General features: G+C 41.1%; 1 protein-coding gene across 7 annotated transcripts in view; it reads left to right on the forward strand.

The window, feature by feature from the left end:
* The window catches only part of LOC107396538 (inactive dipeptidyl peptidase 10), a 129,563-nt gene that overhangs the window by 20,283 nt on the left and 84,613 nt on the right, over positions 1-24,667 (forward strand). For 6 of the 7 annotated variants that reach the window (XR_008560689.2, XM_054736751.2, XM_054736749.2 and 3 more), the window contains exon 2: positions 22,256-22,370. Coding sequence is in view for 6 of the 7 variants with exons in the window: in XM_054736751.2 (XP_054592726.2) it covers positions 22,256-22,370 (115 nt within the window). In the remaining variant the exon portion in view is untranslated. Of the gene's footprint in view, positions 1-15,928; positions 16,429-22,255; positions 22,371-24,667 lie in introns of those variants that run through there. The other variant, XM_054736750.2, reaches the window with a different exon arrangement.

The raw sequence follows: 24,667 nt of genomic DNA on the forward strand, positions 1-24,667 counted from the left end.
CATGTTTCCAACGCTCTTGTAAGCAATAGAGCAGACAAATAAACTTCCTTTGTGCAAATTTATGCTTGTTGATGCAAGAATCCAAAAATAATGACAAGAAAAAACTGAAAAACAGACAAATTCCCTCCATTCCCCAAGAGCCCTGCTTTAATGATTTTCATACTGTCACATAAAACAAGACATACATGTATAGATTATTTGTGATTTTTTAATTTATTCATGTAACTGTTTCATAATTTAACTGGTGAAAATGTGCTTTTATAGATATTTGTCTCATTTATTTTTATCCTCGTTGCTTTTTGTGTGTTAAGGAAGTTGTTTATTTTTAAATCAAAGATAGAGAATGTTTTTGTTTGTTTGTTTGTTTGTTTCTCACTTGTTTTTATTTTTATGATTTATATTTGTTATTTTGGGTTTCTTTTTCCTAACTTATTTTTTTCCCATAACACATTTCATTGGAAGAAATCATCCCGAATTAGTGATGGCCAGGTTGCTTCAAAATTTGAATTATTTAAAAATTACTGAATATTATTTTTTTAAATCAATAAAATTGTCAGTAAAATATTTATAAAATATCAAAGAAGAAATAACTACCAATTAAAATATAAATAAAAACTGTAAATTGTGAATACGTTTATCAATAAAAACGTTAATGTGTATAAAATATACAGAATTATTATTAATTTTATCCACAACATGTACAATTATTTAATAATTATACTTAGTTATCAACTTTAAATTCAATCAGAAACGTCTTCACAGCATCAAACAGAAAACCAGCAGTGTTTTTCTCTTTAACATGTATTTGAATATGAACTGTTATTAAAATATAGTTAATGTAAAGATGCACTAGTAAATTTGTTTATTAATTAATAAACCGTACAGGAACTAGATGTTCTAATGTTACGTGTTTTGAGTTTTTGCGACCATAAATGAAGTAACATCAAATAGTTTGCCAGCAGAGGGCGCCATTACACAGGAATCCTGTGAGCTGAGCTGTGATTAAACCTGAAAATGTAAAAAAATAAAACTGAGTATGACAGGAAACAAAAAGCTAAAGCCCTGAATAATCCCTCTTTTTTATTTATGATGTTAAGGTTTAAATTCCCTCATTTTTCATCCTCATTTTTGCTGAAGAACACATTAACATGGATGTGGTCCTTGCAGCTCATCAGGGTTATGTTGACTCTATTTTTGCTCCAGTGAGTCAAAGGGAGGCTCACAAGGAGCCTCGCACCTCTTTGGGAGTCCCCTCAGGTCGTACGGGGAAACAGACCAAGGTTCCCACGAAGGCTGACATGAGCCTTAATGTCTGATGACAAGGCTGACTTAACAGCCTGCACGCTGCACCTCAAACACACTGAAAACAGAAATAATCAACAAGCGGATGTTCTGCAGTTTGCTGAAAAACAAAAGTTTTAGGGTTTGTTGTGATTTCACGCAGACGAATTAAGCTCTATGCTTTTTTCTCTCTCATTTTTTCATTGTTCTGGTTTTGTGGCGACTGAACCAATAAATTGAATAAGTCGTCTGAGTAAATCATGCATTTTATTCTGAACAAGTTCCAGCTCAGAAAGTCGTTATTAAAGTTTATTGCTGTTGGCAGAAACCTCCTCCTGCAGACCAGACGTTATTGCAGAGAGCAGGAGACGACTGAGCTCCGTCAGGTCAAAAGGGAGCGAACGAACACCAATCCTGTTGTTAGACTTCACATTTATGTGATGAAAAACTGAAGTTCGGTCTATTCTACGGGTTTTCTTGGTGACTTATATACAATTTCAACATTTTTGTACTTATCTGTTTTTCCGCAGCTCTGATAATACAAGGACACGTGGAGTTGTTGCAAAGTGGAATTGTTTTAACTAAAACTGTATTAGCTTTTGCCGAGTGTGTTTATAAATGACTGCTGTGATAAAATGATGCTATATAAGGGAAAATGAGCCACTGGCAGCAGCTTTAAAGAGGACGTATTATACAAAACTCACCCTGACCTTTTTTTTTAGTATTTCTACATCATTTCGTGCTGCCATGTGGGTCTCTCCTGCCTCCATAAATGTCAGGAATTGTGTCTAAAACAAGCTATTTCAAAAAGCTGCAGATTGTGATGTCACAATGAGGAAAATTAGCATAACACCTCCTCGCCTGTCTACTCTCTAGAAACAGCAGCTCTACTCCAAGCCCCACCTGGTTATCTGAGCCATAGACGTAAATGTAGATGTCCCATTGGATGCTGCAGAGTTTAGCTGCATAGTTACCATATTGAATGGGTTCCTCACGTTCCAAACCCAACTAGAGTCAATGCAGAGTGAGCGATGCCCGTTTTTGTGCGGCCTACGGTTGCAACAACTGGCGTAACATTGAAAACAGATCACATGGGATTACCACTGTGACCAGATTACCAGAGTCAGTCCACTATCTGAGCAGCTCATCTCAGAATAGGCGTGGGTAGGCCTGGCCAAATCCAGCTTGTTGTCTAAGCGAAACAGCTAATTTTGGAAGGTTCTGAAACAGCTAAAATTGCTCCATTTGATAGCAATTTAGTGCAAAAAACAACATGAAAATGTGTTTTATTGACAGTAGAACTATTATAACTTTTAAAAAGTCATAAAATGTCCCTTTTTATATTTTTCTTGGTATATTCTCTCTTTGTACTTCTTCTACATTAAAACGTTTATTTCAAAGATACTTTATTAATGCCAGAGGGAAATTAGAGCACAAGTTTAGTCTCAGCTGCAGTTTAATGAAGTTAATTTAGGCATTTTAAATCGTGCCAGCACTGGCGTCCTTTAAGGTGAGCCATTAGAGAACTCATTCTCATTCATAACTAGGGTTGGGCATCGTTTGATTTTGAACGATTCCGATTCCTCGTTTCGATTCCGGTTCCTATCGATTCCCGATTCCAACTCTTTCAAGACATGACATGTTTAACATGAGCTCGTGCTGCACAGACAGCTGGTGGGATCTGCTCTGAAAGGCATTGATCACAATTTGCGGAACGATGCCCAACCCTATTTATAACGTAAAGCACTTTCCCCCTTTCAGCCTGCGAACTTCCTAAAACCGAAGCTAACCCGACATTGACGCACTTTTTGCGAGAGAAACGCGGTTGAGCGACTCTAAAGTGAAGCAGCATCAACTCAAAGAGCCCCAGGAGAGCAGCACGAAACAACCTTGCATGGAAGCCAGGCGGCTCGGGTGACGGGCGCAGGCAGCCGCCTGCGTCTAGCAGCTGTTCCCGGCCGGGAGACAGGAGGAGCCGGCCCGATCGTTTTCCCGCCAATGACCTCTCAGCCGCTAATGCAGGCGATGAGTTTGAAAATAATTTTTCACATAAAGCACAGAATAACCAATCATATTAAAATGTGTGTGTGTGTGTGGGGGGGGATTATGTGATTCTGAGTGGGTTAGCCCTCTGAGCAGCTATAAGCTGAGGACAGTTGAGTATTTAAGAGTTCATACAAGAGCACGTAGGGATGGAGTCGTAATAAAACTGGAATTTGCAGAAGGCAGAGCAATGAACTACATTTTACGCATAAAGGGAACTGTGTGTACATTACTGTGGGCGACCACAGGAATTATTTAAATGTAAATCCTCTCTTTGAAATTTAACTTCCTCCTGATTTCATTTCAGATCTGGACCATTTCAAACAATGGGATAATTATGGGTTTTATCACTTCGTCCTCCACACTCTAGTTAGATTTTGACACAGAAACTAAGTAAATTCTGCACCGCTGACTGAATCCCCCCGACACAGATTAGACTATTAGACCGTTGGTGTCAAGTGAAACTGGGTTGACTGATTTCACTAGTGAATGGCACCATTTTAAGTGAACAGGAAGGTGTTTGTGTGTGTGTGTGTGTGTGTTGTGGACGACGTTTATTCTAAAGAAAATAATCCAGAGTGATTTTCTGCTGGCAAGAGCGGAACGGAAGTCCATCTTCTGTCGTACTCCACTGGACTGCAGGTCAGTCTTCTTCTGAGCTCATGATGGACCAGGAACTCCGCTTCTTGGGAGGCGAGACAACGTCATGCTATTGATGTTTTCTTGTCGAACGGCCTTCATCACGCTGGAACTTTGTGGAGTTTTCCCATCCGCACACATTTATTCAGAGCAAGTAGAACGAACAGCACAACGAAGAAACACAGACAGTCTTGTGTTTCGGGGTGAGGAACCCTGCCTGAATGAGTGATGAGTCTCTTATAATGTCTCCAGGGAGACAGGAAGCTCAGAGTCATAATCATGTGTGTGTGCGCACGCGCTTGTGTGTGTGTGTTTGAGATACTGGTGGTTGTAAAGTGGACAGCCAATAGGAAACCAGGAAGTGTATGCTCCAGCTGGCTTTTGTTTGCAGCTAAAAGATGCTTCTCTGGGGAAAATATGAAATGGGTCAAAATATTGTATTTTAAGCAGTAACAGTCAGTTATTGTGAAAGATGTTAGGTGGGCTAAATTTGAACATTAAATAAACACAATTCACACGAGTGAAGTTTAAGTTTAATAGTAAAAAAGCGTAATCAATCATAAAAGTTTCACTTTCATTCCAATTAATTCAAGAGAAAATATTCAGCTTCAGCATGAACAGGAAGTCAGATTATCAGTGTGACAACATGGATTCATTGTTTCTTATGTTGTGTTTTTAATCACCCGTAATGCAGTTAAAGCCAGTCAGAACTAAGCAGCTGCCCTTACTGCTGAATTCATGAACATGGTTTATAAACATTGTTTCTCTTTTAACACTTCCTGGATGTGTTTAACTTCTGTTTATCAAAAATGATCGGAAATCAGTCAAGAGTTCAAAAGCAAAAGTTCAAAAGATTTTCATTTTTTTACTTCTCAGAATTTTTTCATCTTTCAGTAAATTCATACCTCCAACCTTGTCTCTGTCCACCAGCTTCCTGCATACATTTACAAGGCTGTCAATTTAAAATTACACAGTTGAACAACTAAAAGCAGAAGCAACCGCTTGTATACGGCAGGTGTGTCTGAAAGCAACAAGCATTAAATGCCAAACTGATGGTCGTGTAAAGGTCTACAAGGCAGAAATCAAATAAACCCTGAGGAGAGAGAGAGACATCACAATATGAATCAGTTTAAAACATCCCAGTTAAAACAAGAAGCTGCAAAATAAAAAGAAATACAAATACATAAAAGTATAAAAAACCAAATTATTATCTAATAAATATCAAATAAAAATGACATCCAAATAATTAATTAAAACATAAAACAAGAAAAACTAAGCAAAAATAAGTAAAAATTACTAAAAACTAGTTACGTTGAACACAAACAAAAAAAATGTAAAACATTTGTCTAATTAATCTTTCAGTTTCTCAATTTGAACGGTTTAAGCTCTGTTTCTTTATACTGAGGGCATTTCAGCTGTTAACTTTATTTTCTCTCTAAGTGTTTTTCTCCCCAGAAGAAGCTACAACGACGTTCTGCTGAGCTGTGGTGGCCTCATGGAGGGGGCCATCGACTAGCACACTGCTGCTAACCACTTAAACATTCTCCCTCTCCTGATAATAACTTTTTGCTTTCCTTGACGTTGGATGTGCTACTACTAGTTTACCCTTTAATTATAGATCCACTAGGATAAAAACAATAAAGTTTATCTTTCACCAAATAGAATATTTACTAAAAAATCACAATATAACTATAGACACATTGCTTGATGTGTGTGTGTGTGTGTGTGTGTGTGTGTGTCTGCTCTGTCTTCTTCATCTCCAGTGAGTCGTGGTGGATGGCTGCTTATACTGAGCCAGGATTCTCTTGAGGTTTCTTCCTGTTAAAAGGGAGTTTTCCTCTCCACTGTCGCTGCATGCTTGCTTAGTATGAGGATTGCTGTAAAGTCACTGACACTAGTCAGTGACTTGATGCAATTTGCTGGGTTCCTTATATAGGAAACATTATTTCTGATTGGCTTAATGAACTGACCTGGATTGGAATGTTTATCATGTGAAGTGCCTTGAGACGACTCTTGTCGTGATTTGGTGCTATATAAATAAAATAAAATTGAATTGAATTCTAACACTACAATTACAGTCTGTTCACAACCTTTTCACGCAAATTTTTCTACATGAATTTTTACTGGTCAGCAATCATAATACCATCAAAACTCCAAAAATGTTTGGTTTTTTTTAATTTGTTTTTTCTATTCATAACTTGTTCCAGTTAACGACATTCCCGTCTCAGTTATTCCAAATCGAGTGGAGTCCTGGAGGAATGTGGGTGGTAACTGGTGTTCTCCAGATGCTCAGGAGGCTAAAGCTCAGCTGTCCTCAGGCTGGTTAATGGGTCGCTAACTCAACCTTGACCCATTTTTTATTTTTGGGTTAAAGTCCTTGTTCTCCTTCTACATCTTCCATCGTGTACCTCCCAGCTTCCCCTGCTTCACAGCTCTGAGTTAGGATAGAAATGGAGTTATGTTGGAAGGTTAAAACTGTTGTAACAAATTTGGGAAACAAACAGTACTCTCGGGCGCAGCAATCTTTACCATCCACCTGCCCACTGGGCCAAAATGAAGAACTGGGACAAACTCAATATTTTTTGAAAAAGTGACAGCAAATGTGCACATTTTCCTTTATCTACAGATATAGAACTTTGAACCTTTTCATTTAGAAACAAACAAATTTGTGCAGTAACACTGAATGTGGAATAACCAAATTACACACGAGTGAGTCGGTTTTAAATAAAACGCACATCAGTGGTATTTCCTACTTATTATGTCTCAGTTTTTTCATTATTGTTCCTTAAAATATAAAAATATTCAGCAATTTCTTTATTTTGAATCTTTTAAGTATTTCTATTGTATGTTTTCTTGTTGTTTACTCTTTATTATTTCTTACTCTTCTTTTGCTCCTGTAATGACTGTTATTGCTGCTTTGACACCAAGCTTTCCCCACTGAGGGACAATAAAAAGGGATTCTCTCTTCTATTCATCTATCTGTTTTAAAGTAGGTTAAATCTTTTTTTTCACAGGCCAACAAAAAATTAAATTAAAAAAATTGTATTTACCTTCAATGAAAATATCTCACTTATTATCATTCATGGAGCAGAAAAAGTGCATAAAAACTAAATATTTCAAGCTCAGTTTGCTCCACTCTGGTTTACCAAGATGCTCACCTGTTCCAGCCACATGCCTGCATCTCTGGGGTTGGGCTCTGAGCTGAAGAAGGAGTTCATCCGTATTCTTTTCATCGTCATCACAGACAACAGTTGCTCATATAGATAAATTCTGCCGAACATGAAGAGCATTTCAGCAGCTTGACCACGCAGGTGAGTCAGTGTGTCGGGGAGGAAAGATAAACACTGAAGCAGCTACTCCGACTTGAGCGTGTTGCTACGCTGCAGTTAAATCAGCTTTGGAGATTGGTTGGTGCGCTTTCCATGCCAGCCGTGAACAGAAAACTGAGTAGTTGAAATCTTCATTTCTGGGTTTAAAAGTGGTTAAATCGCTGAGTTTTTCTTCGATGTGTGTATTTAGCTTTTTTCAGCCTTTTTTTAAGCATCATTGTTGAGGTAAAATGTGGATTATGTTGTAAGAATGGTAATTTAGCACCCCCTAGTGGTGACATGTGGTTAGCGCATCTAACATCTACAGATGGCATAAATGCACCCCACCAAAAAACAAATCACCAATCGCCACTGAACACAAACTAGCTTAAAACATTTGGTTCACGCCTCTTATTGTTGAGATGAAAAAGAAATGGAAAATAAAGTGTTTTTCTCACAGTTATCCAAAAACCTCCACCAATAACACGTTTCAGACCAAAAACAACTATTGAACCATCCAGATGTCTGTCTCGTTGAACAGCCGCACTTCCCTGGGTCCACCATTCATCACGCCCCCATGTAGAGCATCCCTGGTGTGAGAGGTTCTCCACTCAATAACATCAGAGAAGGAGAAACAGCCGGCTGCTACCACTTCTACTTTAGGGCAAACAACCAGAGTCCCAAAAAGATAAACACCATTTGTGGTCACAGACAACTAAAGACTTTTGGACATAGAAAACAGCGACTGATGTTTAATTCAATTCAATTTCAATTCAAGTTTATTTATAAAGCGCTAAATCACGACAAGAGTCGTCACAAGGCACTTCACATAATAAACATTCCAATTCAGGACAGTTCATTAAGCCAATCAGAAATAATTTTTCCTATATAAGGAACCCACCAAATTGCATCAAGTCACTGACTAGTGTCAGTGACTTTACAGCAATCCTCATACTAAGCAAGCATAAAGCGACAGTGGAGAGGAAAACTCCCTTTTAACAGGAAGAAACCTCCAGAGAATCCTGGCTCAGTATAAGCAGCCATCCTCCACGACTCACTGGGGATCGAGAAGACAGAGCAGACACACACACGCGCACACACACACACACACACACACACACACACACACACACACACACACACACACACACACACACACACACACACACACGCACGCACGCACGCACGCACACTCACAAAGACTAGTAATGTGTCTATGGTTACATTGTGATTTCTTAGTAAATATTCTATTTGGTGAAAGATAAACTTTATTGTATTTATCCTAGTGAATCTATAATTAAATGGATAAACTAGTATTAGCACATCCAACGTCAAGGAAAGCAAAAAGCCATTATCAGGAGACGGAGAATGTTTTAGTGGTTAGCAGCAGTGTGCTAGTCGATGGCCCCCTCCATGAGGCCACCACAGCTCAGCAGAACGTCGTTGTAGCTTCTTCTGGGGAGAAAAACACTTACAGAGAAAATAAAGTTAACAGCTGAAATTGCAGAAAATAGTACAGTTAAAGAGCAGACTTTAGAAGAAAGCAGTAGAGTGAGAGAAGTGGTCATTGTATCCTCCAGCAGTCTAAGCCTATAGCAGCATAACTACAGAGATAACTCCTATTAAGATGTAGGCATGTTGGAGGCAGGGCAAGGGAGAGCAGTCTTTATCGACTGTACACTCCACCTCCCTCTACTCCCCCACTTGTCCAGATTTAGGCTAACAGATTTTAACCATAAGCCCTATCAAATAAAAATGTTTTAAGCCTAGTCTTAAAAGTAGACAAGGTGTCTGCCTCACGGACTAAGACTGGGAGCTGGTTCCACAGGAGAGGAGCCTGATAACTAAAAGATCTGCCTCCCATCCTAATTTTAGATATTCTGGGAACCACCAATAGACCTGCAGTCTGAGAGTGAAGTGCTCGGTTAGGAACGTATGGAACAATCAGATCACTGATGTATGATGGACCTTGATTATTAAGAGCTTTATATGTGAGAAGAAGGATCTTAAAATCTATTCTGAATTTAACAGGTAGCCAATGTAGGGAAGCTAAGACAGGAGAGATATGAGCTCTCTTTTTAATTCTCATCAGAACTCTAGCTGCAGCATTTTGGACAAGCTGAAGACTTTTAACTACATTCTGTGGACTTCCTGAGAGTAATGAATTACAGTAATCCAGTCTTGATGTAATAAATGCATGAACTAGTTTTTCAGCAGTTTAGTGTTCTCTTTTCCTCTGGAAGTGCAGGTTTCCGGCCGAGGGAGGGGTGAGTGTTTCGTGACTGTATTGCGTTCAAGACCAGCTAGCTTTAACCACATTCTGATAGATATTGTGATCAGAATTTAATTAGATTCAGTTTGAATTATTTTGTAAACGTTAAGAGGTTTATAATGTTTAATATGGCGAGCAGCCTCTCCTTTTTTGGATCTGCACACAGAGGTGTGCTTCAGTAATAAATTTATAACAAAAATAAAATGTTCTAAATCAGAAAAAGATGCCCTGCGACAACCTTGCTGTAATTAATGGACCCATAAATTGTGCTTGCTGACCTTTGACCTTCAAACGGGTGACTCATTACTACGAAGACTGTTACAGCCAGTTATTAGATTTAGGGATCAAACACTTTTTCACACAGGACCAGGGGTCTCATTTACCAAACATTGCGTAGAATCCTTACTAAAACCGTACTTAACCTCAGCAAAAAAAAAAAGTACTTACGCCAAGTAGGTTTGTGATCTTTCAAACATGGAGTATGCACAGCTGCACGCAATCTCTGCTTCATAAATCAGAAACTAACGAGAAAGGTTCTCAGCTGCTTTTTAGTCACATCCCGCCCTCACCACGCCCACTTACTGCCATAAATAGTCAATGCAAAGTGCCTCGTGCATCTCATGCATAAACATAAGCCGGCTGTTGCAGCGCTCCGCCAATGACATGGCGACCGTAGATCAAGGCAGATCAAGGAAGCTCAATTTCACAGAAGCAGAAGATTAAGTACCTGTGGGTGAGGTGGAGAAATGAAAGGAAGTGCTTTTGCAAAACAAATAAGAGAAAATCAACAAAGTGGCACAACGTTGCTGAAGCCGTCAATGCTGAGTTCTTCAGAGAGATCTGTGGCGGGTATAAAAAAAATGGTCCAATCAGGATTCAATCCCCAGACTCCCAGGTGAAAGTCACACGCACTAACCAGTCACCCAAACGGATATCTCCCTTGTCCAAGTAGGCAGGGCGCATGATCAATCGGGCCGTAGTGACAGGACGCACACACTGCCACAGACGCATGACATTCTGTCTCAATCTGTCCCCCTGTCCGTATTCTGCGCTTCTGGCTGTGTGTGTGTGTGTGTGTGTGCGTGTGTGCGTGTGGGGGGTCTTGTTCTGTGTGAAAACGAAGCAGTACAAGTGATAATGCTGTAGGATTTCATAATTTTATCCTTCTCAGCATGTCCAAAATGTGCGTAAGCCAGGTCCTTAGTCGACTTAAAGTTGTGCACATTTTTCCGCTAAGTTTTCTTTCATAAATCCCAAAGCTTGCGTGGAAAGTTGCTTACGCAGTTTTCCGGCCCCGTTTTGTGCGTAAGCAAGCTTTATAAATGAGGCTGCAGGTTGTTTAGGATATTTTTTATTCCTGTAATAAATGAAATAGGTTTAAAATGTCCTTTTTTTTTGGTCTGAAAAGGAAATTGTAAATGTTTAAATTACAAAAACAGAATAAACATGTAAGGGATAAAATCATTTTGACATTTCTGTACAAACAATTTGTATTCTACATCACTTTTAAAAAGAGCCATTACATGTCTTGTTTCTAAAAAAGCCATTTTATAAAGTTTCACTTGGGCACGTCCTCAGGCTTTCCATTAAATCAGGAAGAAGCAGCATTTTCTCTATATAGCAATAACTGCATTTAAATCCCAGGAATATCCTATTGGGTCAATTAACCCACTTCCTTTATCATCTGAACATCAGTCAGCAGGTCCAGACACAGAACCCTGCAGGTTTTTATCCAGGCAGCAGGTTAATTACATTCACCTGGCACCCCAGGTGGAAATCAGCTCTGATTAGATACACGCTTTTCTTTAACATGTGGAAAATTACTTTCTGTTTAAATCCCAGAGCTTTTTCAGTCCAAGGTAATGTGGTTCTGAGGTTTTGGAGAAGTCCTGACACTCAGAAGTACTTTTAATTAACAGGAAAAGTCTCAGTAAGCAGTAATAAACATTAAATTGCATAAACTTGTTGTTAATTCTAGCATTTAGCATGAATTTGAGGCAAAATTGATTAAATCTGCTGGGAGAACTCGTGCCTTTTGGGCAGGAGGGAACTTTTTCAAAATCTAGCAGAGGTCAAACGGGGAGAGATCATTTTCAATTGACTCTTATTTCATGTGTTAAATATTTAATGATGGGATGAGAGTCCTACCTAAAGCTCTTGGGTTTTTATCCTGTCGCCGTTTTTCTTTATTCTTCCACCTGATTCTATAACGTTCAATGAATTTTCAGTCACATCAACATCTTTACCCTCTCCTTCAGATTATTAAAAGTACAACGACAGGTTTCCTATACATTAATGTAGTTTCACCGTAAATAAATGATTTTCAGGTCTGAATTTGTGTAAAAGTTCATAACTGTGTTATTCACAAAGACATTCATGATAAGCCTTGATTCAGTGAAATAGAGTATGATAAGCTAACAGCTAGTTCAAAAATAGCCAATACCACAGGCTATTTACAAACGTAACGCTAAAATTTAGATTTGGAAACTCAAACGAACAAGAATTTCTGTGGATTAGGAGGATGGAGTTGTTTTAACATGACAGCCAGGCTGGAACGACCAGATCCTTTGTCATCACTTATTCTAAAGCTTTTTGATGCCGTTCTATTGGTATTTCATGATGTTTCAGCTCAGGATGAGATTTAGCTCGTTCAAATCTCAGATGATGGTTCTTAAACTCCATTTGGGCTGGAGCGTAGAAAATAAAGTATCTTGGCATCATGATTAGTCTGAGTAAAAATGAACCAATGAATCGGAGCATCCTTTTCGCTAACAATGCTTTTTCATTGGACAGTTGTGTTAAAAACAGAGTGGATGTTTCACCAAAAGGTGAAACGATATATTATATTTAAAGCTGTTATGGCTAATCTACCGTACAAGCTAGGATTTGAATGCAAACAAAGTCCCGGAATAATCATCACTCCCCTCGGGTATCTTTCCTGAGACGCTTCTGCTGGAATCGGAAACCCGCATTGCCAAAGGAGATGAGAGCGTTAAACACCAGTTGCTGCTTTCTAGGTCTAAAGTCTTTTGTTGTTCGTAACCTCAGATGGTGTTTTTCTTTTTGGGACTCTAGCAGTTTGTTTTAAAGTTGAAGATGTTTCTCCTTCTTTGATGTTTTTGAGCAGAGAACCTCTCACACCAGTTGTGTTCTGTTGCTAAATATGCAAGTGTGTTATGAATGTAGGACCCAGAAAAGAGCAGAAGTGCAGTGGAAACGTGTTATTGGCAGACGTTTTAGACAAGAGAGAGAACCACGTTATTACATTTGTTTTATCTCTACAATATATTTATACCCATACTATGTTTGAATGTTGTTTAGAGGCAAGAAAAAAAATGGAGACGTATTATGCAAAACGAACCCTTTGCATCATTTAGTGCTAATATGTTGGACTTTACTGCTTTTTAAAACACTCCAAACGTGGAAAACGGCTGTACATACATTTTCTTTCAGTGTTTTGTTTCAGGAATTATGGGCCTAAAATGAGCCATTTCAAACAATCCCTTTTTAGGGCATCACACTTGGCATATAATCCCCCCACCTCTACTGTCAGCACCGGACAAACAGCGGCTCTACTTTGAGCCCCTTCGCTACCAACACTATCTATAGTGGGGACGGTGTGCTGCTGACCTCTACTCAGGACGTTGTGGATCGGTGGGCAGAATACTTCAAAGACCTCCTCAATCCCACCAACACGTCTTCCAGTGAGGAAGCAGAGTCTGGGGACTTTGGGTTGGCCTCTCAAATCTCTGGTGCTCAGGTGGTTAAAAAGCTCCTCTGTGGCAAGGTTCCAGGGATGGATGAGATCCGCCTGGAGTTCCTTAAGGCTCTGGATGTTGTGGGGCTGTGTTGGCTGACGCATCTCTGCAATATCGTGTGGACATCGGGGGCAGTCCCGCTGGACTGGCAGACCGGAGTGGTGGTCCCCTTATTTAAAAAGGGGGACCGCAGGGTGTGTTCCAACTACAGGGGGATCACACTCCTGAGCCTTCCTGGTAAGGTCTATTGAGGGGTTCTGGATAGGAGGGTCCGTCGGATTGTTGAACCTCAGATTCAGGAGGACCAATCTGTGGTTTTCGTCCTGGCCGTGGAACACTGTACCAGCTCCATACCCTTAGGGAGATCCTGGAGGGTGCGTGGGAATTTGCCCAACCAGTCTACATGTGTTTTGTGGATTTGGAGAAGGCGTTTGACCGCGTCCCTCGGGGGGCCCTGTGGGGGGTACTCTGGGAGCATGGGGTACCAGGCCCACTGATACGGTCTGTTAGGTCCATGTATGACCGGTGTCAGAGCTTGGTCCGCTTTGCCGGCAGTAAGTCGGGCTCATTCCCAGTGATAGTTGGACTCCGCCAAGGCTGCCCTTTGTCACCGATTCTGTTCATAACCTTTATGGACAGGATTTCTAGGCGCAGCCAAGGTGTGGAGGGCATCTGTGTTGGTGGTCTGAGGATCAGGTCTCTGCTTTTTGCAGATGATGTGGTCCTGTTGGCTTCATCAGAACGTGATCTCTAGCTTTCGCTGGAGCGGTTCGCAGCCGAGTGTGAAGCAGCTGGGATGAGAATCAGCTCCTCTAAATCTGAGACCATGGTCTTGATTTGGAAAAGGGTAGAATGCCTTCTCCGGGTCAGGGATGAGGTGCTGCCCAAGTGGAGGAGTTTAAGTATCTCAGGGTCCTGTTCACAAGTGAGGGAGCGTGAGATCGATAGGCGGATTGGTGCTGCATCTGCAGTGATGCGGGCGTTGTACCGGTCTGTCGTGGTGAAGAGAGAGCTGAGTCAGAAGGCGAAGCTCTCGATTTACCGATCGATCTACGTTCCTACCCTCACCTATGGTCATGAGCTTTGGGTAGTGACCGAAAGAACGAAATCGCGGATACAAGCGGCCAAAATGAGTTTTCTCCGAAGAGTGGCTGGGCTCTCCCTTAGAGATAGGGTGAGAAACTCGGTCATTCGGGAGGGGCTCCGAGTAGACCCGCTGCTCCTCCACATCGAGAGGAGCCAGTTTAGGTGGCTCAGGCATCTGGTCAGGATGCCTCCTGGATTCCTCCCTGGTGAGGTTTTCCGGGCACGTCCAACCAGGAGGAGATCTACAGGCAGACCCAGGACATGGTGGAGGGACTAAGTGGGAGGCACATGTCCCCCCGACCCCCCCAAAAAACATTTACGCCCATGTGTCAGAGTAGTTATTGGTTCAAGACCAATAAATAGCAAACTACATCTAATAAACACTCAGAGAAAATCACACAGACATATAAATTATTTTTTAAAAGGCACAAATTTTTGTTCTAAACAGGAAAAGCATTGATGTATTCATATTTCACAACAAATGTTTAAATTGCTAAAATAAATTAAATTAAAACCAAATACAGCAAAATTAACCAGCACATACATTGGAACGATGGTGGCAGAGGAGTTAGGTGCCCACTGAGTGCCTCCCTGAATCCAAGGGTTGCAGGTTTGAGCCCCATTTGTTGCACTCATTGTGTCCTTGGGTAAGACACTTAACCCGCTTTGCCTGCTGATGGTTGTCTGAGAGTATGGTGACGCCAGTGTTCGGCTGGCTTGCCTCCATCAGTGCGCCTCAGGGCAGCAGTTGCTCTTCACTTCCAGTGTGTGAATGTGTTTGTGCATGCGGTGAATGACTGATTGTGTTGTGAAGTGCCTTGGGGGGGCTGTAGAATCCTCAAAGACGCTATATCAGAAGCAGGGGCAGATTTAGGACTGAAGAAGATTCGGGGCTTAACACACACACGCGCGCGCACACACACACACACACGTGACACGCACCAGTCAACACCATATGTATTTGTCTTGTACCACATCGTTTTTAATCTGAAGCTCCATATTAAGCATATTCAGGGCAGAGTATAGTTCCTGTTGGTGTTTAGAGTGAGATGATAGTAAATATTCCCTTTCTTTCTCCATCAACTTTACCTGATAGTAAGCTAACTTTAGGCAAACCAGCAGCACAACAAATATTTTCAAATAAGACTCACAAACCTGAGTCAACACCAGTCTCATCAAAGCTGGGGTTCTGTCGTTGTACTTTTTGTCTAAAAACGTCCTTATGTCCATCTTCACTCGTGCGTTTCAGGCAGAGTGTGGAAGAAGCCGGCTGCTGAAGGGCTTCTTCTTCAGTGGTGGAGGCTCAGGCAGGCTGTATACAAACTACTGCCAGCTGCTCCCTCTCTGTTGGACTTTGGTACTGCATGTTACTTCCGCGTTTGAGATCCGGGGCTTTTCATAAAACATTCGGGGCTTGAGCCCAAGTAGCCGGGCCTAACGCCGCCCCTGATCAGAAGTAGACAATCTTCGTCCTGGAGTGCCACTATTCACCATATTTTTGTTTTTTCCTAGTTCTTAAATCAGTAAGTGATTCACAGGCTTCAGCGGAGCTTGATAACTTGGTAAACAGGTGAACCAACTAATCAACTATGTGTTGGAGCTAAAACAGCTGGATAGCGGCACTCCAGGACCGCAGGATTAACTACTGTGCCACATCAAATACAGGCCATTTACCATATTACATAATGAAGCTGTTTTAGGGTGGCAACAATACATTTTGGCATTGGTTTAGCATACGCTAACCGTTAGCCTATTGGTCCAGAAGGACATTAACTCGATTTAACTTGGCAAGGCTGATCAGGAAGCTCTCCACAGCGGGTAAAGCGGACCGGCTTTTATTTTGAAGCTCCTACCGGATGTTAACGCTAGTTCCGGTGAACTTGACACCCCGTGGCTAAATTGTCGCGCCGACAGGTTTCTGGATGTCATTAACCGGGAGATTCTCAGGATTCAGGCTGCAGAAACAGCCCGTGGCTCCGGGAAAATGACGGCGTCTAAGGATTCGACCAAGAAGAAGCCGAAAGACTCGCAGCAGGACGAGGTAGAGCGGAAATATCACCTTTGTTTTGATGAACTCATCAGTCATCATGGCAAGGACGTCAGGGGCGACTAGGATCGGTTCAGATGTTTATCTATCTGTAAAATACAATCATTTATTCATCTGATATTCTGGAACGCATTTTTGGTATCAGCATTGACATTACATGGCTTAATTAGTTTAACTTGTATTTATCAATCCAGGTTTTAATTAGAATCTCACTTGTTTCTAGGGTTTCTGAGGATAAGTTGTCTTTTATGTTGATTTGCTGGTCAGATAAAGCTATAAAGTCTATTTATCATCAGGATCTGACTGAATGCTTTAAAATCAGCATACAACGTTATATTCTATCAAATAGGGTTGCAGCATCCTGGCAGCAGCAGTTCTCTCTGTAAACTGGGCATGATATGATCTATTAAAAGTAATGAAAATAGGAAAAGTGCACAAATAATGAAGCATTACTGTGTTTTCCAGATGTTAAAATGTATTTATTACCATTATTATTTGCTCATTGTTATTATCATCATCATTATTAGGAGTAATAATAATCATAATAATCAAACACGCTGATTCAGGTTTTGATGGCTGATACCAATTTTCTATTTCTTGCACAGCTATGACTGCCTATACCACTTTAGATCAAGGAAATCTAAATTCAAAAATCCCAGAGGGAAATGAAGTGTTGTTGTAACTCATTCTTCAAAGCAATAATAAAAAAAACACAATCTTCATTCATCCATCGTTCAACTTCATGTTTAGGAGAATCCTCTGGGAAACGTTTGGGACTGGTGGTGAAACATTCTACATCTTTGATTTCTAGGCTGGAAAAAGTTCAGAACAGTACTGTTAAATATTGTCCGGTTCGGATTACCCCCTGATTTACTTTTGTGCATGCCTCACACTAGTCAGGCCTCCACTAATGTGAAGCAGTTTAAAAATCACTCCCTCTTGGGAGATCTCTGGTTTCACACCAGTTGCGTTAACGGAGCTCTCACTGCAGTTTAAAAGCCACACTTGTCATTTTGAATGGAGACGTCAGATAAGAGGAGAGAACTGTCTTTAAGAGGAAAAAAAAAACTATTTTTGCTTCATTTTGGAGAGTTTTGAGAGGAGCTTATGTCTCACCTTGCTATCGGTATAATAAAGACAATAGCTGCTAAGCCAAAAAAACTCTGTTTTGTCGAAATTCTCATTCCAGCGTGTAACGTAAGAGAGGAGTTTTACGCACAAGCTCCTTTCCCACCAGGAGCGTTTCAGATGCGAAGCGAAACGCGTCACGTTTCTTTTTCCACGAGTTACAAAATCACTAAGAAGTTGCAAGATCATGTGTTATTTCTGCAGTTCATGTGGTAACAAGCAAGGAGAAGGACGACAGCATGTATCCAAAAAGGTCTGTGGTTTATTTTCTATTCTGTTGGCTATGGGGTGCTGGAAATCTGCACACGACTTGTCTACACTGCTTTCTCATTCGGCTTTCTCTCTGGCGATCTGATTTGCTGAGGTTGATGTGTTTTGGAAGCGTAGAGCGTAATAAAAGCTCGAAGCATATACAACATGTACCTACGCTTCTAGGATGCTTCCAAAATGTAATGCATCGCAGCTGGGGGAGATGCACCCATCCACCATAAAGACGGCTAGCTGCTGCGTACTAAGTTTTGCGAACGTTACGCGATGCATACGCATCTGGTGGAAATGCCCCAGTTACACTGATAACAACCGATTACTGCAAAGGGAATTCATCAGCTGGCCATGAACAAAACTGGTGCAAAGTCCTTATTTCAAGCACTAAGGTTCGGTAAAAAAAACAAAAAAACTTTGATTTAGCTGTAAAGTAGGTACAAATTTCATTATTTAGCACCTTAATATGTGATCACTGAAAACAAATCTGTGAGATTTGATTACATTTTTTTTCCGACCATGAACACACCGTTGAAATAAATACAATTTTCTCAATTTGTGAACATTTCATCGTTAAACGCTAATTCATGTAATTCTCATAGACACAGACCTCTTAAGATTTTACTTCCAGAATCACAATCAGTACCTAATCACAAAAATATCGAATCATCCAGTATCAGGTGGTCAGATCTATCAATCAAAAAAAAAATTATAAATTGGTTTTTACCCTCAAATCTGACTCGGTGCATCTTCATTAAAATGATAATACTGGCTGATTGGTATTTTTACTACATTATCAAACAAAATGAGACTGCAGGTTTAAGTGTGGCTAATCTGTACGCATTAGTTAATCTGATTAATTAGCAACGTTTAAAGATGCAGTTAGGCTAATCTGTACCAGTTTCTGTTCTGAAATCCTGCTCAGAACTAGGTTATTTTCTTTGTAATGTCCATTTAATCCTTAATCAGTCCTGCACACACAGCGGCAAACACAGACACACACTTCATTTCCTCGCCTGCTTTGCTTTCCACCGATGACCGTCTGATGGACACACAGTTGCAGCGAGCCGTGTCTGAAGAAGCAGACCGAGCTCGTGCTAAGAATTAGCTCACGGACACTTCCTGAGGAGTGGACGACTCGCTGGTGTGTGTGTTTGTGTGTGTGTGTGTGTGCGTGTGTGTGTGTGTGTGTGTGTGTAGGTGTGTGTGTGTGTGTGTGTCAAGCATCTCCCACTGCTTCTTTGATTAAAACGTTTCCACCTCGACAGCTTCTGGTGTGACACGGATTGTTCTGGACACGTTTGTGCTCCTGATCTTGGACCGGTTTGTTACAACAAATAACCACAATATCGTGAGTCAGGAAGGAAGCTCCTTTTGGTCTTTTATTTTGGAGCAAAACTATTTTATGTTTAGTAAATCCAACTAGAACATTTTTATTTGGTTATTTAAAAATTGCTTTGATTAAAGGTACATTATACCACTTCCTTTTCTCAGAAATGGACTCTTCCAAGGGAAAAAAAAATTGCGGCATTGCATTGTTTTACAAGGTTGGACAGTAGTGTTATAAAAGCACTGAAGAGCTGCAGAGTTAACAAAAGGGAGTCAGCGCAAATAAAAGTGTTTTTTTAAATGAATGTTTGGATAAAAAAATTGGGCTGCATGTGGCAGCCACCTGTTTGTTTTGCCCTTGTTCTCCCATCTTTACTTGTGCAGAGACAGATGCGAGTTTGCCTAGAAATGCAAATTCTATTAACTGCATGGTGGAAAAGTTTTGCATCTGTAATGTTAACGACTGATGACATTGTTTTTGACTGTTTTACTGTTTTTTTGTTGTTGTTGTGCATTTATTGCAGATTCTTTCTAAACTCTCATTTAGATGATAGGAGTATTTTTAGAAAGGCGACTGATGCATCACGGCTATCCGGCTGTATGTGATGATCCACACTGTTGGAAATGTAATTTTCTTCTGCTGATTTCTTTCAAATTGGTCAAACATTGATCAGTTTATCAACATTTAGTTAACATTTGTAATCTTTTACAGTAGGTTTGCCTGGTTTCAATTATCTATCCAAAAGGTGTTATCCTTAAAGTGATATTGTATTTACTTTGGCGATAGGGGGCAGTAGATACCTAAATCATTGCAAGCAAGCGGTATTTTTGTGTTTGAGTAAGACCTTACCAACGGATGGCCATTAGGGTCAAAAATCCCTGGGAGCGCAGCCTTCAGCAAAATAACAAGCACATCAGATTCCCTTTCATCACTGGCAACGAGTGGAGAGGTAAATGTGTAAAACAACATTTATGAATGGTGAAAGTTTTCTAAATGTTTGTTACAAATCAGTAAACCCGTTTTGTCCTTATGGGCTCCCATAGAAGGAAACATGGCGTCTTATATGGCATCGCCCAGAGACTTAGACCCGCTCCCATGCATTTTAGACCCGGGGCCTCATTTGTCAAGCTTGCTTATGCACAAAACGGGGTCGGAAAACTGCGTAAGCAACTTTCCATGCAAACTTTGGGATTTATGAAAGAAAACTTAGCGGAAAAATGTGCGCAACTTTAAGTTGACTAAGGACCTGGCTTACACACATTTTGGACATGGAGAGCACCTGCAGTGCTGCTGCTGAGAAGGATACAATTATGAAATCCTGCAGCATTATCACTTGTACTGCTTCGTTTTCACACAGAACAAGACCCCCCCCACACGCACACACACACACATGTGCACACACACACACACAATACACACACACACACACACACACACACACACACACACACACACACACACACACACACACACACACACACAGCCTGAAGCACAGAATACGGAATGCAGAATATCAGCAGGGGGACAGATTGAGACAGAACATCATGCGTCTGTGACAGTGAGCGTCCTGTCACTGTGACCCGATTGATGATGCGCCCTGGCTACTTGTACAAGGGAGATCTCCGTTTGGCTGACTGGTTAGCGCGCATGACTTTCACCTGGGAGTCTGGGGATCGAATCCTGATTGGACCATTTTTTTTTATACCCGCCACAGATCTCTCTGAAGAACTCAGCATTGACGGCTTCAGCAACGCTGTGCCACTCCGTGGATTTTCTCATATTTGTTTTGCAAAAGCACTTCCTTTCATTTCTCCACCTCACCCACAAGTACCTCAACTCCTGCTTCTGTGAAATAGCGTTTCCTTGATCTGCGGTCGTGATCGAAATGCTGCAACAAGCCAGCTCATGTAAATGCATGAGGTCCACAAGACACTTTGCATCGACCATTTATGGCAGTAAGTGGGCGTGGTGAGGGCGGGATGTGACTAAAAAGCAGCTTAGAACCTTTCTAGATAGTCTCTGATTTATGAAGCGGAGATTGCGTGCAGCTGTGCGTACTCCATGTTTGATAGATCACAAACCTAATTGGTGTAAGTACTTTTTTTTTTTTTTGCTGAGCTTAAGTACAGTTTTAGTAAGGATTCTACGCAATGTTTGGTAAATGAGACCCCCGATCTTTATGGTTATATATTTCAACAACTGGGCATCATTTCATTCCTTTTCAACAACATTTTGATGGATATTTCCAGAGATTAAAGACGGTAAAACTACACATTGTCACTTTAAAAAAACTTGAAAACCTGAAACAGCGTTTTTGTTTTTTGTGACATTTTAATCTTTTAAACTACATAAACAGCCAACTGAACAGGTGTAATGGTTTCATTATCCAAATTGTAAGCTAGCTTAAAATGAGTCATTTGCCACATTTGCATGTGCAACAGTAGAAATAAAATCCCCTCTGTCTCAGTTGTAACTCGTGTTCATGAACAACGCTCACAGCTCAAATAAAGAAGCCTCGGCTCAGGTTACGGTTGTGACTCGCAGCTCGTAGAGGTGGAATTAAAGCAACGTACTGTTATTATAGATGTCATATTAGAGCGAGACGGCGTGTCGTTTAGCCTCTCTCCTCTGCATCACACGTATGCACGAGCATCTCAGCCATTAGGTGAGTGCTGATGACCACAGCGTCCTCCCTGTCACTCACGCCTTTCCCTCACATGTCGCGTTAGCCGCTGTTGGGATTGGAACTAGCTTCCAGCCGTCTGCAGCCACTTCCTTCTGCGCCCCAGAAATCAACCCTCCTTCAAAGTGGCTGAGATCTTTTCCATCCTGATGGGCGTGTTTAGTGGGAACGTTTGATGCGTTGTTAGGGACACCTTCATCTGATATTTTTACACCCCTCTGTGCAAATTCCTGTATTATTATTTGGGCATTTTGGGACCAAACTGAATCATTTCCATGTCTAATTTCTTCACTTTTAACTAGGCAGACACTCATATCAACGCCTTCTCTTCTCATGTCTCCATCCTGCAGATTTGCAGTGATGCTCCTGTAGCAGAAGGTTAGTTAGCATTTGACCAGTTTTTCTGACTGTGTCTGCAGGAGTTCGTGGACGTCAGCCCCCCTCAGAGGAACTGGAAGGGAATCGCCATCTCCCTGTTGGTCATCGTGGTCGTCTGTTCACTCATCACCTTGTCGGTGGTCGTCCTCACGCCCGGTACGGTAACATCATGCAACAAAACACTGGTTTGACACTCAGATCATTCTTACATTTTCTTTTGTTTTTACTGTGTGAAACTTTCAGTTAGATGTTCATAATATCTTTAGGCTAGCTTTAAAAACATTCTGGAGGTACAGTTGCAGCTCACATTTTCATATTTTATGCTATTTTACAGGAAGTGCAATTTTTTTCTCAGATATCTGTTTAGTTCTGAACAACAGTTTTCAGACATGAGAGAAAACACCTTTGATGCTTATGTAGTAGTTACCAAAGTTGGCACAAAAACCTGCACCAATTATTTTATAAATACAACTTTGAATTTCGACATCTTTCCTAAATAAAAGCAATTATATGATCTCGTTAAAGTTGTGGTTCACTGAAAAACAAATTTTAAATGAATATTTCTGATTATAATCGATCACTTAGAGTTTTTCATGCAGGCTGAACATGAAGATAGTCTCCAACACCTATCTCTTGCCTTAGCTTCTGATCTAAAATAGACAATGACCCTCTATTATTAGAAAAGCCTGATAGATCTACGTCACGCTGTGATTTAACATTCATGGACTCACCCATCTTGACTCTCGACAGGGAAGGCTGTTGTTGGTTTAGCGTCCAGCAAACAACGGAGAACGTCTTGGCTAGTCGTTAGCATTAGCAACCCCACCACACAGCAGAACTCCTCCAGGCTTGTGTTATTTGTGGAAATAAAGCATCCACATTGCAGAGCAAACAAGAGTCAGTGGTAGAGTCGCATTGCTATTAGCCAATTGGAGGAGAGATGTCCACATCCTGCCATCAGAAGCTCAACTCTGATGTGGTTCACTAATCAGAATTACAACTTTTGTAAGCAACTCTGCTGCAATCTGCTGTAGTTAGTGCTACAATGAACTAATGCTAACACAAGCTAATGCTAACACAGGCCAACTGATACAAAAATAAACCTTGAAGTAAAAAGATCCACAGTCTTACACTTACAAGTCAACTAGCAACAAAGTCAGGTCACCATCCTGTGATTTTGCAGCTTCCTTCAGCTTCTACTTTTTGTTCTTTTTATTAACTCATTAACTGCCATTGACGACTAAAGTCGTCATTTGCATTTTTTCACGGTGTGGGCGTCGGAACAAGCCCCCGCACCGTGAGAACAAACGTCTAAGCTCTAAAGCCGATCTTCATCCGCGTACGTCACATGTCACTTAATCAGGAAGCAGAAAATCCATGTGTTAGGAGATCGTTTTGGGCCGCTGCTGTAAAAAAAGTGAGGCGCAAACCAGAAAAGCGTCTGCCGATCACAATTCAACAACGGATTATGAAAGAACGGATAACGCTCGAAACACGCGGATTCTTCCTGATGTAAGAGGTGAGTCTCCGCTTTGTTTTGGTGTCGACATCATCCTAGCGCGCAACGTTCTGTGACTCTTAAAAAACAGTAAAAACGGTGAGAAACGCTGGCAGCGAATGAGTGAACGGGTGGCAAATTGAAAAAGTGAACTGCTAGCCTTTATATTAGCTACCAGCGCAGTAAACAGTTAACATCTGTTAAGCAGGTAGCGACGTCCCCCTAGTGCTCCTACCTGAATCACAAAACTGTCAAGAGCAGTAACTGGTCAGCAGAGGGCGGCAGAGTGCATTCCCATGTGAAGTTTTATGACTCAAGAACCACTAAAACCAGTTTCAAAGCAATAGCTTAGAGTGTGAAAAACTCTTTAGTGTTGCTCTAAACTTCTGACGTATGTTCAGTTACGTAAATCCTCCAATACAGGCCGGTATTCAATTAAAGGCCGGGTCTCCAATTCTGACCGGTGTCGGAGTCAGCGGAGGTAAATAATGGCCGGTCTCTTATTGTGGTCGGATGGAATGTGGTAACAAGCCAGTACGAGCGTCCCAGCGGCAGGGTTATGGTCCCCAAATCAACCAGCAGGAGGCAGTAGAGGTTCACGCAGACCTTTATTAGGCTTTTTCTTCAACGCTTTGTAACGCTACAGACACGATCCTCTATCACGCTCCTACCACACAGAGTCACGGTGTCAGTTAACCATGCTAATTCAGCCCACTCCACAGAACACACATCACCTTCCCTGTGGCTTACATAACACTCACACAACACGCAAATCAGCACATAGGAACTAGCAGAACGATAGGAAACACATATAACACAATACCCAGAATGCACCTGGCTTACAACCCCAGCCAGGTCATTACACTATCAAGTTCAAAGAGAACGTGCTGATTATGCTGCAGAACACTCTGGAGAGCAGCAGTAGGGGGTGTATGAACTACAGTAATCCCTCGTT

The sequence above is a fragment of the Nothobranchius furzeri genome, chromosome 2, assembly GCF_043380555.1.
Source record: "Nothobranchius furzeri strain GRZ-AD chromosome 2, NfurGRZ-RIMD1, whole genome shotgun sequence".
Classification (NCBI taxonomy): Eukaryota; Metazoa; Chordata; class Actinopteri; order Cyprinodontiformes; family Nothobranchiidae; genus Nothobranchius; species Nothobranchius furzeri.